This window comes from Natrix helvetica (genome assembly GCF_964273705.1).
Source record: "Natrix helvetica genome assembly, chromosome: 3".
NCBI lineage: Eukaryota > Metazoa > Chordata > Lepidosauria > Squamata > Natricidae > Natrix > Natrix helvetica.
Window position 1 is genome coordinate 91,807,746 of NC_138549.1, and position 12,873 is coordinate 91,820,618.

General features: G+C 37.0%; 1 protein-coding gene across 1 annotated transcript in view; it reads left to right on the forward strand.

The window, feature by feature from the left end:
• The window catches only part of COL24A1 (collagen type XXIV alpha 1 chain), a 158,989-nt gene that overhangs the window by 125,626 nt on the left and 20,490 nt on the right, over window positions 1–12,873 (forward strand). Inside the window, exons 39-51 of the mRNA XM_081948002.1 lie at window positions 311–418; window positions 1,958–2,011; window positions 3,262–3,315; window positions 4,987–5,043; window positions 5,803–5,856; window positions 6,824–6,877; window positions 7,007–7,060; window positions 9,728–9,781; window positions 10,205–10,312; window positions 11,049–11,156; window positions 11,726–11,833; window positions 11,915–11,968; window positions 12,287–12,349. Of these exons, the coding sequence (XP_081804128.1) occupies window positions 311–418; window positions 1,958–2,011; window positions 3,262–3,315; window positions 4,987–5,043; window positions 5,803–5,856; window positions 6,824–6,877; window positions 7,007–7,060; window positions 9,728–9,781; window positions 10,205–10,312; window positions 11,049–11,156; window positions 11,726–11,833; window positions 11,915–11,968; window positions 12,287–12,349 (930 nt within the window). The remainder of the gene's footprint in view (window positions 1–310; window positions 419–1,957; window positions 2,012–3,261; window positions 3,316–4,986; window positions 5,044–5,802; window positions 5,857–6,823; window positions 6,878–7,006; window positions 7,061–9,727; window positions 9,782–10,204; window positions 10,313–11,048; window positions 11,157–11,725; window positions 11,834–11,914; window positions 11,969–12,286; window positions 12,350–12,873) is intronic.

Sequence of the window (12,873 nt, forward strand, 5' to 3'; positions counted from 1 at the left end):
ATGAAGAATTTTCAGTTTCTGAGTGGAAACACTTGTGCACAGCTTGTATCAGGCCTCCCAGGGCCTATCCCACCCCCGTAAGACACCCAACGCTCTTTACCTGGTTCTCTGTCTACTTAATAATCCGCAAGATTACTCACAACCTTAAGTACCAAGATTGCGTTTATTGAGCAAACCAGTCATGTAATGCCCCAATTGCTGGATTCTGATCCCAGTTGTGATCGTAGTAACTACCTATACCTATATTGGGTTTCCAGTATGATTTTAATTGGGGTAATGTTTTTATCCATTTTATTCTTCTCCCAAATAGGGAGAAAAGGGTCAGCATGGTTTCCCAGGAGAAATTGGAGCTATGGGTGAACCTGGAAAGACTGGGGAAATTGGTCCAAAGGGTTCAAGAGGAACTAGAGGACCAGTGGTTGGTATAGTATTAATTTAAGTTTTACAACCCTCTGCAGTTTTATATGAATTTTGATGCAAGTGAAGAGCCTGTTTAAAGCTGACTGGTTTGTCTGGATTTGTGAATTGTCTAAAATTCACAGCATCCCTAATAAATCATCATACAGAATTTAACGGGCTAATATTGTCAATCGCCTTTGTTGATATGTAGACAAAATGGGTGAGAATGCTCAGTAACCTATTCGTAAGTAACAGTTTTTATATTATTTTCTAGAAGCCACTTTCATAATCTGTACTATTTACTTGCTATATAGTCATAATCGTGCCTCTTCTCTTAAAAAAGCAAGAACAGGGAGGCATTACTTATTTTCAGTAAATAAGCAATATGCAAATAAGCTCAGTTCACTTAATTTGTTCAGTTATTTTTTTTTCATCAACCTAAATAGAAAACATATATCTCTATATGAAGGTTCATTCATCTATTTTATATAACTATATATTATAGTTATATGCCACCCATCTCACTATCCAAAGTGACCCTGGGTAGCTTATTTATGTCTGTTTACAGTGTCCTGCAGTCACATGGACATGATTTACAACATTTTTTGCCAAGAACCAGCATTTACTTCCAATTTTCGGAAAAAACACCGCATAGAAAACATGGGTTCACTTAATAACCACAGTGTGCAATTAACAACTGTAGATTTAATGATCATGGTGATTTGCTTAATGCCTTCTATAAAGAAAAAGATCGTAAAATCAGGTTGGTCATGTGTTGACCTGCTTTATGACAGTCATGATCATAATGGGCAGGTTGCATTATGGTCATATCAAGTGCTACATATTTCTTTTCCTTCTATTAACAGCTACTCAAAGAGGTGAGGCTGAGACAGAAAATGGCGGTTTCTGAGTAGACAGTAGAACTTCCTCTCTTGGGTTCACTAAATTGTATTTGCTCACTCTTGTCCTCTTTTCCTATCACATGATTTTGTTACAGGTCTTCACTGTCCTATTTTGTTAAGTCCATGTGGCTCATTTTTGAAAAAAATATCTGAATTGTTTTTCACAGGTTCGCTGTGAAATGACATATTTAAAGGCAGACAAATATTTTACTGGGCTAATTTATTATATGTGCTTCACTTATGCTTATTTATATCTGAAATATTGTATCCTGAAATTGAATGCTTGTGTTCTATAGCACATTTTTTAAATTGATTTTTAAACTGATCATGGATATCTTACAAGTCTGCATTATTTTATGTATTTTTTAAGAGACAAAACCGTCAGATTTCCCCCTTGTATTATAATCTGATTCAGTTATACTTATTTAATATATTACAAACTTGTTTAGCGTTAATTTTTAAAAAGAATTCTTATGGTTTTAACCAGGATTAAGCATATTTCAACTGTACTGTACTTCCATTGTTAATGTGCTTAACTCTCTCTATTTCCATGCTTTGTGAATATTTCCAAATAGAAATACTATGTGAACTAATAGCTTGGCTAATGAAATTATTGAAGTATTAAAATGTGTTTATTGCTACTTTTCCTTGTACAGGGACATTTAGGAGCAATGGGATCAGCAGGAAAACCAGGAATTCCAGGTTATGGGGTATGATACATTTCTGAAATGTGTTCATCGGACTATCCAACTAGTCTATTAATTTTATGATAATTGTTATCTAATGAATAAAAGCGAATATGTACATGTCCCAAGATAATGTTGCAAGATCCAATCTGGGTCGGTCACCAGGACTAGAGGTTTACTTTTCCAAACTTTCGGACTTGTGCTGGAGCCCATCTTCTTTCTAGTGGACAATGCACTTTGGGTTATTCTATGAGTCGTATTTATATGGCGCCTTCCTATTGTTTGATTGATGTATTGATGGCCGGCGATTGGCTATTGTTTATTGATTCCATATTTCTTAAACTTCTTGAGATTGCTAGCCCATACTTGTTTTGGCTTTCAACAATTATAAGTGTATCCATTTGAAAACAGCTGTGGAAATCATGGATCATATTATAATTTTTCAGAATATTTCTCAGAAATGTTTAGATTTTTTTAAAAACCCCATCAGCATTGGCATGGGGACTAGGTTTGGCAGGGCCTAGACGGTGGGACTTTTCTGCTATGGAATCTGTGCTGTGGAATTTCTCTGTATTGAAGTGAGGGTTGGCCTCATCTCTTCCAAGTTCCAAAAATCCCTTAAATCCTGCTTAGGCCAGTAGGCCTAGGGCCTCCAAAGAATGGATGAACTAGTTCAGGGGTGGGGAACTGTGGCTCTTTTGCGACTTGTGGACTTCAACTCCCAGAATTCCAGAACCAACATAGCTGCCTCAGGAATTCTGGGAGTTGAAGTCCACAAGTCGCAAAAGAGCCACAGTTCCCCACCCCTGAACTAGTTAGATGGCTCCATAATCATTAACATCCCTTTCTCTGATATTTCTTCTTGCTTGGTTTTTTAAATCCTTTTTATGGTTTTAATGTTTTAATGATTAATAATTATGACACTTTTAAGTATTTATTGACTATTTAGTTTTGTTGTGCACCCCAAAGTGGCTTTCTTGGAGAGATAGTTGGCTATATAAATTGGATAAGTAAATAGATAAATATAACCATGAAATATCAATAATTTTATGCTCAATTCCCATCAGCCTTGAAAAGAATCTCTCTGGGTAGATTAATTTTGTTAATTAATTAAATGTATTTTTCTCTCGTCTCACCACAAAGCAACTCTGATTATACAAATCATGATTTTTTTAAAAAAAATCACTCTGCAGAAAAGTATTTTGTTACTTTTCTTTTGTTACTTGCGTTTTTGTTTTTAACTGCAGATATTGCATGACACATATTTTTCTTAGGGTCACCAAGGTCCGCCAGGAGCACTTGGCCCTCCAGGACCCAAAGGAGAGAAAGTAAGGAGAGGATGAAACATTTACTGACAAATTTCTGTTGGCTAGCAACCATCGAGATTCATAGATTTTGTCTGCATTGTTGCATGAGCCTTAATTTTTTTCATTTCATTAAAAATATAAACTGAAGAATTTGATACATCTAATCATTTAATCATTCACTACAGCAGATATCATAGCACTGGAAGTCTAAAGCTGTCGACTTTATCTGGCTTTGTAGCTTCTGCCCATGAAAAGTTAATGGAGTCTTAGGAGGGTGTCCAACTGCAGGGTGAATAAATTGTTGCTTTTATTTGTCTTGCAAAGTAATAAATAGGCTTGGTCACCACTATTCAATTTCTCATGATACCCCTGTTATTCGATGCTGTATTAGTAGAAACCATTACCATCAAACCTTGTAAATCAGCATTTTTTTTTCTCCCCATTCAATCATGTCATATTCTCAGAGTCTGCATGGATAAGTCCCTCAGTTTTCGTGGCAAGATTTTTCAGAAGTTATTTGCCATTGACTCCTTCCTAGGGCTGAGAGAAAGTGACTGGCACAAGGTCACTCATCTGGCTTCATGCCCAAGGCAAGACTAGAACTCAAGGACTCCAGATTTCTAGCCTAATGCTTTATCCACATCAGACTGGCTCTATAAATCAGAAACGGTGCTTTATAACAGTTTTTAAGGAATTTTTCAATATTTTTAGCGCAGTGGTTCTCAACCTGTGTTCCCAGAGCCTGGGGGCCATGATGTTAGAGGTGGTCTATGAAGGCTTGAAGAAATATTAAATCTTAAGTCTTGGGAGGGGGTATCTGTGGCCATGGTCCGTGGCCAAAAAAAGGTACTTAAAGCAGTCATGTTCAAGGAAAGGTTGAGAACCACTGTTTTAGACCATATTGCATTCAAAATGTAGTATTTAGAAAATTCCATTAAATACATGATATAAAAATGTCACACAATTGCCATCCTAAAATTCCCACATTAAAAGAGAACGTGTAGCTTCAAAGAGTTTTTTGAAAGGATGTGCATATAAATTTACCTTTACATGTTGACATTAATGATAAAGTGGTTTTACTTGGAAAGCAAGCATATGAACTCTGAATCAAAAGATTTTTACAAATTAGAAAATGTATATTTTTCTATGCTACTGAGAGTAAGTTTCATCAATCTTAATGGGATTTACTTTCAAATAGACATACATAAAATTCAGTGGTGGGTTACGACCGGTACGGTGCTCGGGAGGGCCCACCCACCTCTCTGAGCTCCTTACCGGTATTTGAGCTCTTCAGCTCTTCTGCGCATGGAGCATAGAGCACCTGCGCAACGCTCCGCTGGGCAACTGGAGCGTCGCGGAGCATCGCAGGAGGTAAGGACGCATTTGCGTGCTGCATGCATTCATGTGGTGGACACGGGGCCCCGTTGCACCCTACTGGTTGCACCGGGATCCGGAACCCACCTCTGATATAATTACATTGTAGGTAACTGTATATATAACTTCATAGTTCTTTAAAAAAGAGTTATGAAATCATTATTTTGCAGATTGCTGTCACAAACTCAATCCAATGTATAAATTGAACATAGTTTATGACACATATACTAAAAAAAGAAAGTATGCATAATTTATGTATTTTACCCAAAAAAATTAGACTTCATGACCAATAAACGACTGATTTTATTTTCCTTATAGGGTTACCCTGGGGAAGACAGCTCAATGCTAGGACCACCTGGGCCCCTAGGTGAACCAGTAGGTCTTTCTTTAGCCAGAAAATTACAGTCAACTTTGTATAAACAGATACAATTTGTTCTAAAATATGCATGTATATGCTTGCACTACACACTCTATTGATGTAACCCCTGGTTCTTAGACTATGGTTTAGAGGTTAGTAGTAATATTAGTTATACACTGTGTTGATTTTCAGTCTGGACTGAAAATAATAAAGGAAAATACTGAAGAGATAGGAGCTATCTCACTGATGTAGGAACTAGTAAATGCATGGATGGATTTAACTAATCTATTATAGGTTTAGACTATCCATTTGTATGCAGACAACATTACTCTGAATATAAAGATGTTAGACAGCAGAAATATATTGTATGATAATGTGAATCACATAGTTGTTTTAACGTTCTATGTAAATTCAAATTATTATTATGAGGAGTTGTTTCCTTAAACTTTTTAGCATCCATTGTAAAAACCCTAACCAGTTCTACTTTTCAGTTTGAAATGTTTAGGTTTGAGCATGAATGATTCAAAACCTAAGTATTTTTAGACAGCACTTTAACTCGTGTAGTTATATATTCTTTCAGCTCTGTAGAACTAATAACAAATTAAATTTCAGTGATGCTTTGCAGTGTTTTGGAATTTGCTAACATCTTGTTTTTCCTTCCTTCCTCCCTCCCCACCCCCCCGAGATATGCTATTTCGTAAAAAAAATAAAAATGCAGTAACTGTATTTCAAATAAAATTTTAAACAGTCTGGATTCTTTATGGTTATTTCTCTAGGGTCCTACTGGTGAACGGGGAGAGAGAGGAGAACCTGGTGACATAGGTTACATGGTAAAACGTATTTTGGTGTTTATGTATATGTTACTTGTAGTGAATATACAGCAACATGACTCTCTTGAACATACAGCAACATGACTCTCTTGAAAATAAATTCAGATCAAAAATTTATTATTGGGAAAAAAATGGAAAGCATAGCAACTAATTGTACTTAAAACTAAACCCTACAGAGAATGCAGGATCAATTTATCAGAATGTATGCTTGGAAACTAAATAACAAGATTTGGGAATTGGGAAATAAATAAGGTTAAAACCTCTTTGTTTTTCTTTTGATAACCAATATCATATTCAAGTCAGCATCATACAGAGATTGGACTAGAAAAAGGCTTGGATTTCACTTTACCCTCACAGCAAAAGAGGGCAGAGCATATGCTGCAAAAGTTGGTTCCATCCATTTAATAAAAGCAAAAAGATATTGCAGACACCACAAGGGATCTAGCAGAATAGATTTTAGACTTATCAACAAGCAAAAATGGCAAGATTTTAAAGAATACACTGGAATAAGAGACACAAATGTTTTGTGCGGTAAAGTGTAAAGAAATGTGTGTGTGTGTGTAAATAGATCTTAACATACTATGTCAAAGGTGTGTGTGTGTGTGTGTGTATTTGTAATACCCCCTTTGAATGGTATTGTTTGCCTTTTGATTTGTACTGCCACCATTCTCTTGTAACGTAGATATATCTGAAAGTTATCTCAGTGAGGTGCTGCTTTCTTGTGCCATCAGTTAATTCAGGGGTGTCCAAACTTGAGAACTTTAAGACTTGTGGACTTCAACTCCCAGAATCCCCCAGCCAGCATGGCTGGCTGGGGAATTCTGGGAGTTGAAGTCCACAAGTCTTAAAGTTCCCAAGTTTGGACACCCCTGAGTTCATTAAAGCAAGACTTCGCATTTTAGAATTTACAGTCTTGAAAGAAAAAAAGGAAATTTCCTTAATCAAGAATAGGTTCTCTTGTTTCTAGGGTCACCCAGGACTCCCAGGACTTAGAGGTGCTATTGGACAACAAGGGCCACCCGTAAGTCTTCAATAAAGTACATTGTAATTCTGCATTTTTTTTTTCAAAATGAGTGAGGAAAATCTCCATTTATCCTCAGGTTTGATATGATACAAACATTATCTATATTACCGTTTTCTTTTCCCAAAGGGTGAGCCAGGTGAACAGGGTGAGCAAGGACCAAAAGGAGAAAGAGGATCTCGAGTAAGTAGAAAGTGGAAAAATTTGAGAAAAAGTTCAAACTTAAAGTTATTCGGTGATTTAAAGCAGCAGTCCTCAATCTTTTTGGCTCTGCAGACTGGCGGCGGGAGTAAGAGTGGTGGAAGGGGAAGGGCAGGGGACGGTTTTACGCATATAACATAATCCTACCCTTGTGCAAATAAAGCTTTGCGCACTTGCCCTGCTGCTTGTGTAGCCCACGTCCCTATGGGCCACGGATCAGTACTGGTCCCCAGCCCAGGGGTTGGGGACCCCTGCTTTAAAGTCTATAAATACTTTGTTTGTTATCTTAGTTGCTATATTGTAAGTCTATTCTCATCCCTAGAACTTAGGGTGATATAAACTGTATTGATGAAGCTACTGAGTGCAACTACATCCAGAATAAGCCATGATGATGTCAAAATGAGAAGAATGAGTTATGACATCATTTGCATAATGACTCCCGCATATTCATTTCCCCATGTATCCAACTTACCTCCATGAATCCCTGTGACTGGATAAATAGAAGACATACTCCTTGCCTAGATGTCTGCCACCACCTCTGTTTTTGAACTGCCCCAGCCTGAATGTGAATACCATCATCAGTGATACCCCACTTAAAGCCAGGAAAAGGGATCTAGGAAGGAAGGGCCTAGGACAGGATATGGAAGGGGATTCAACCAACAAAGACCAAACTGGTGGTAATACAGATCAGCAATATTCTAGTGTAACTAAATCAAAAAGAAAAGTGAAAAGGTTTGACAATAGAAAAATAGATAAAAGGAGGAAGAAATTTAACTTAGATATAAAAGTTATGGCGGGGCAAAGCAAGTAAAACAGAATGCAAAAATAACATAGAACAAGATTATGCAAATAAAATAAGTATAAATAATAAACACATCACTTTAGTAGTATAACAAAGAGATTTATTGTTGACCCTGCCTCTTTTGTCATAAAACCAAAAATATTCCAAATAGGAATCAGACGGTAGGTTGTGTATGATACATATCTAAACCTCCCTCCAATAGAGGCAATTCAAAGCTTAATGACACCATGAAATTTCCTATTTGTTGCCTAAGATAAGCCTGCTCATTTGTAAGATTGGGAGTGGGTGAAGGTACCAATTTCCTTGTTTTCCTGGATATTTTGTGCTCTTAAAAGGAAGGAAATCTACTCCAGAAGCCAGATCTCAAATCCAGGTTTATAGTGGCCAAAGAACTACACAACAAAACTCTGATTCCTAAGCAGATCTTTTAGTTTACTTTTGTTTACAATAACATGTCTCTGCTCTAACCCTTAGAAGGATTTTAAAACTTTGGTACGTATGAAAAACAGTCATGTTTCATGTAGGGAATATTATTTGAAAAATGAGGAGCCGAAGTAATCTGTAGAGGGCTGTAAGGTACTGTAAAGTGGTATATAAGTCTAAGTGCTATCTGTAATCTTACAAGGCTCTGGCATTCTCTGAATCATGACTACAGTCAAAATCCACTTGAATCTGTTTGGAGAGAAAATACGGATTTTACCATAAATGATCTGTGCTTGATATATTGGGCAAATTCCAAAGAAACAAATATAAGCTATTCATTTCTAAATAATAGTTCAATTGATTTTTAAGTAATTATACCGAGCTTGCTCTAATAATGACAGTTGTATTCTCAAACTCCCACTTTAAACTGACTTTAGCTTCAGTAGAATTGTTTTCTGAAGAATTGTTTTCTGAAGTCTGAGACTCAAAGCAAAATGCATTTTATTAAGCTGCATGTCTCAATAGCTCAATAGCATGTCTCTCAATGGAAAATGTTTTGTGGAAAATGGACAAACGTCTTAAAGAATATGCAGTCAGCTCATAATCTCTAAGTAGTGCTAAGAATGTACTCAGTCATTCAGCCCTTATTCATCTCACAGATGGACTAGTGAAAGTAGCGCTCTACATGGGGCTACCCATGGATAGCATTCGGAAGCTACAGATGGCACGGAATGGGGTGACCCGGGTAGTTCTTGGGTCCCCAAGAATGGCCCATGTAATACCACTGGTCTATGAGCTGCATTGATTGCCAGTCTGCTTCCAAATGCAATTCAAGTGTTGGTAATCACCTTTGAAGTCCTTCATGGTATGGATCCAGGCTACTTGAGAGACTATCTCATCCCACTGGGATTGGCCGTCTCTTCCTGTGCTAGCAAAAAAGGCAGGCTGTGGACCCCAGTAGCCTAGTTAGTATGTCTGGCAGGATCCAGGAAAAGGGCCTTCTGTGCCGTTGTACCTCCCCTGTGGAATATCTTGTCCCCTGATGTGAGGTTGGTTCTGACCTTCCTGAATTTCCAGAGCAGCCTAAAGATCTGGCTCTGCTAGTTTTGGACCCCAATGGGGGAGTGTCACAGTGTGGGTGGTTGATTGATTAACAATGGATCCCACCTCCCCCACCCACCCCCATCCTGCTCCCATCCTGCCATCTTTTAATTGGTGTTCTATATTTAAATTACTTCTGTTTTAGTTGATATAGTTTTATTTTTAATGACCGTAAGCCACCCAGAGTTATCTTGAGGTGATGGATGGCCTATAAATTTTATAAACAAATAATAAAAAAATATGGTGGGAAAATTCAGAATCCTAACTGATTGTTAGCTTATATAGTTTGTGACTTAATAGATATTTTAATACTAAATTTATAGGGTCCTAATGGAAAAAAAGGATCAAGTGGTCAGCCTGGGAAACCTGGAATGCCTGTGAGTAAATTGATCGATCAAGTGATTCTATTTTAAGTTATGACTAATGCAGATATAGATACATTTAGGTTATTTTATGCAGACAGACAGATTATCAGTGAAAGATAAATAGCAAATCAAATAGAATGACCCTAATCTATGGAAATGTACAATGAAATATTTTTATATCGCAATCTTGAAATATTAACATAAAACTAAGCTCCATAAAATATAGCTTATCCTTGAAATGTATTTTTAGAATTGCAGCCTGACTTTATTATGAATACATACACTCAGAGAGGAAATTTAGCTGAAATCTAAACTCAATCCCATATTATCAACCTGAGCTACTATAACATTGGTTATTGACTGTGCCAGATTGTCAGTGGCATTACTTAGACCTAGATGGTGTAGACCTTTCAAACAGAACCGCATTTATTTCAGAGTGAACCCGGTCCTGTTGGTCAGAAAGGTGTAACTGGCAACCCTGGACCAGAAGGTGTACCTGGCAATCCTGGAAAATCAGGCTTACCTGGACAGCACGGCCTTCCTGTGAGTAACAGTTGAACTAATTTTATTCCAATATTGATGGTGGAGGTCTTTAAAGAATTGCATCATCAGTAATGTGCAGTAGCAAACTTTAGACAAGAATAGAATGTCAGTATTTCCCTACAGATGTTACTTCCCACTCAAATAATGCCAGCCATTTTCCTCTGGGAAGCAACTGTGTCAAAAATTCATTAACGCAAGTTCCATTTCTTTATTTACTTTACACTGTAGCGTAAGATCAACTTATGTAAAAACAGAATGTGCTACAATGGAAACACAAGCAATGCCTTCCGTATTTTCACCTTAACATTTTTATAATAAGATCAGCTTCAAGAACTCCTTTTTGTCTTAATTAGAGCCATCTTTATCTTGTTATGTTGGTGGAATTTCTGACCAGTGTAGGTACCATAGTTAGTTCGATATTGACGTTTTCAGCTTTGTGAAATGTGTGAGTGAATTTCTGAATTAGAAAACTAGTTTATAGAGTTAGTATTCATTTATGCTGCTTTATTTATGCTGTAATATCTGATATTTTAGGTAGCATCATCATTGTACATGGTGCTTATTGTAATGGCGTTATTATTTCAGGGGTGTAGTATCACAGTATGGCTAGTCAAATTTGTATAAGAAATAATAGTGGCTATTCTGAATATATTAAAACTTGTATTTGTCCTCTGCCAAAAAATAAATGGGGTGGCTGACTTAAGGGACTCTGTTTAACTGGATTTTGTTTGTCAAGGGTACTAGAGGAAGACCAGGAATAGCTGGACTAGCAGGATATCCTGGGAGTCATGGACCAAAAGGTTCACCAGGTTTGTCAGGAAGCCCTGGCCTCCCAGGACTAAAGGTATTTTTTTTTTTTTATGTTTTTAGGTTGTTATGGAGTTTGCACTGTTGTGCTGTACGCCACCCAGAGTAATGTGTTTGTAAGAGGACAGCTATATAAATATATTAAGTAAAATAAATAAATTTATAAGACACTCCAACGTGCCCTGGGGTGGCTTATGAAATAATACAGTAAAAACCAAGTTGTGCATAAACTTTTTAAAATTATTTTAATTGCTTTTATTAATAACAAAAAGATTCTTTGCTAATGTAATGGCATATGAGAAAGACACTGGGAAGTTGGGCAAAGCAATGATTCTTAAGGAACAGATCAGATAAGAGGCTATGTACCCCACAACTGCATAATGAGTGGGGAAAGAACCTCAAATTGGGACCCTCCCCAACTTCTCAGGTTGTAAAGGAAATGGTGGGAGATTTGTACTTTCAGTCTTGTAAGATTCTGTTAATGTAATTTACAGCAGAGTAGAAGTAGCTCATCTGGTCTGTTTCCTATCTAGTATAACTGGCAAGACTGATGGCATACTTTCTCTCTCTCAGAGATGTATTCATTCTCGTTCTGACTTGCTGCAGGGTGAACAAGGGCTTCGGGGACATCCAGGAAAGCAAGGTAGAAGAGGACTTCCAGGGACACAAGGTGATCAAGGCCCACTAGGACTTCCTGGCCAGAAAGGACTCCCCGTATGTATCTGCTGTGGTATGTAAAGTATCTATTAAGACGTCATTCCAAAATAATAATCCTTTTGTCTGCAAATATTACAGGGAGAATTTGGAAATCAAGGTTTGATGGGATTTCAAGGATTTCCAGGTCCCAAGGTATGTGGTTTCTTTGCGACCAGTTTAAATAAATATTAAGCATCTTTAACGAATGGAATTAAATGGAAGATTCCAGTCAAAGATGATACGGAATGAGAAGTCCACCTATTGGGACTTTATGTGTTAGGGCTCAGGACTCTTTTTTTAACATGTACACGAGGCCACTGAATAATACTCTTTATTTCTTAATGTATATATTTATATATACTGTATATTATATTTGGTTTTTTTAGTATCTCTGATTTTTATCCAATTGTTGTACATTTGATAAATAAATAAACGAAAAACCCAAATAAATAGTGTCGTGTTATATTTTAGGGCCCTGAAGGTGATCATGGTTTAATTGGAATTTTGGGACCAAAAGGCCCAATTGGTGAAATAGTAAGTAGTTCCTACCTATTTATATGAATATCAAGACTTATTTGTTTGTTTACAGCTATTCACATCAGACCAGTCAATTGTAAGCAAGCTATAGTCATAATGAATATGTATCTAAAATCAACATAAACAACTTAATTAGAAGCAGTGACACAAATCAAACGCCAAAGCTCTATTTTATTGCAGCTCTGATGTACCAAAGCCTTGCATGAGCCCAAGCATTCTTAACGCCCAAAGTACAAGATGGACCTATGGTGTTGCTCTTGCTTGTAGTTGAGTAACATATCTTAGTAGAGCCTTGCTGCTCTGTGAGCTTGGTTGTTTTCTTGAAGATGTTGCATTACTCAACTATAAAATATCTTCAGTGCTAGAAGGGAGTGGGGTTTGCTCTCTATATATATAGTGACTTGCCCAGTTAGCATTAGTGGGAGTGTTTTCTTCTTAGTAGTTCCTTGATTAAGCTGTTGTTTACTGTTTGATTGCTTATCTGAGTTGGTAGATTCTTGATCGGGTTATTATTTACTGCT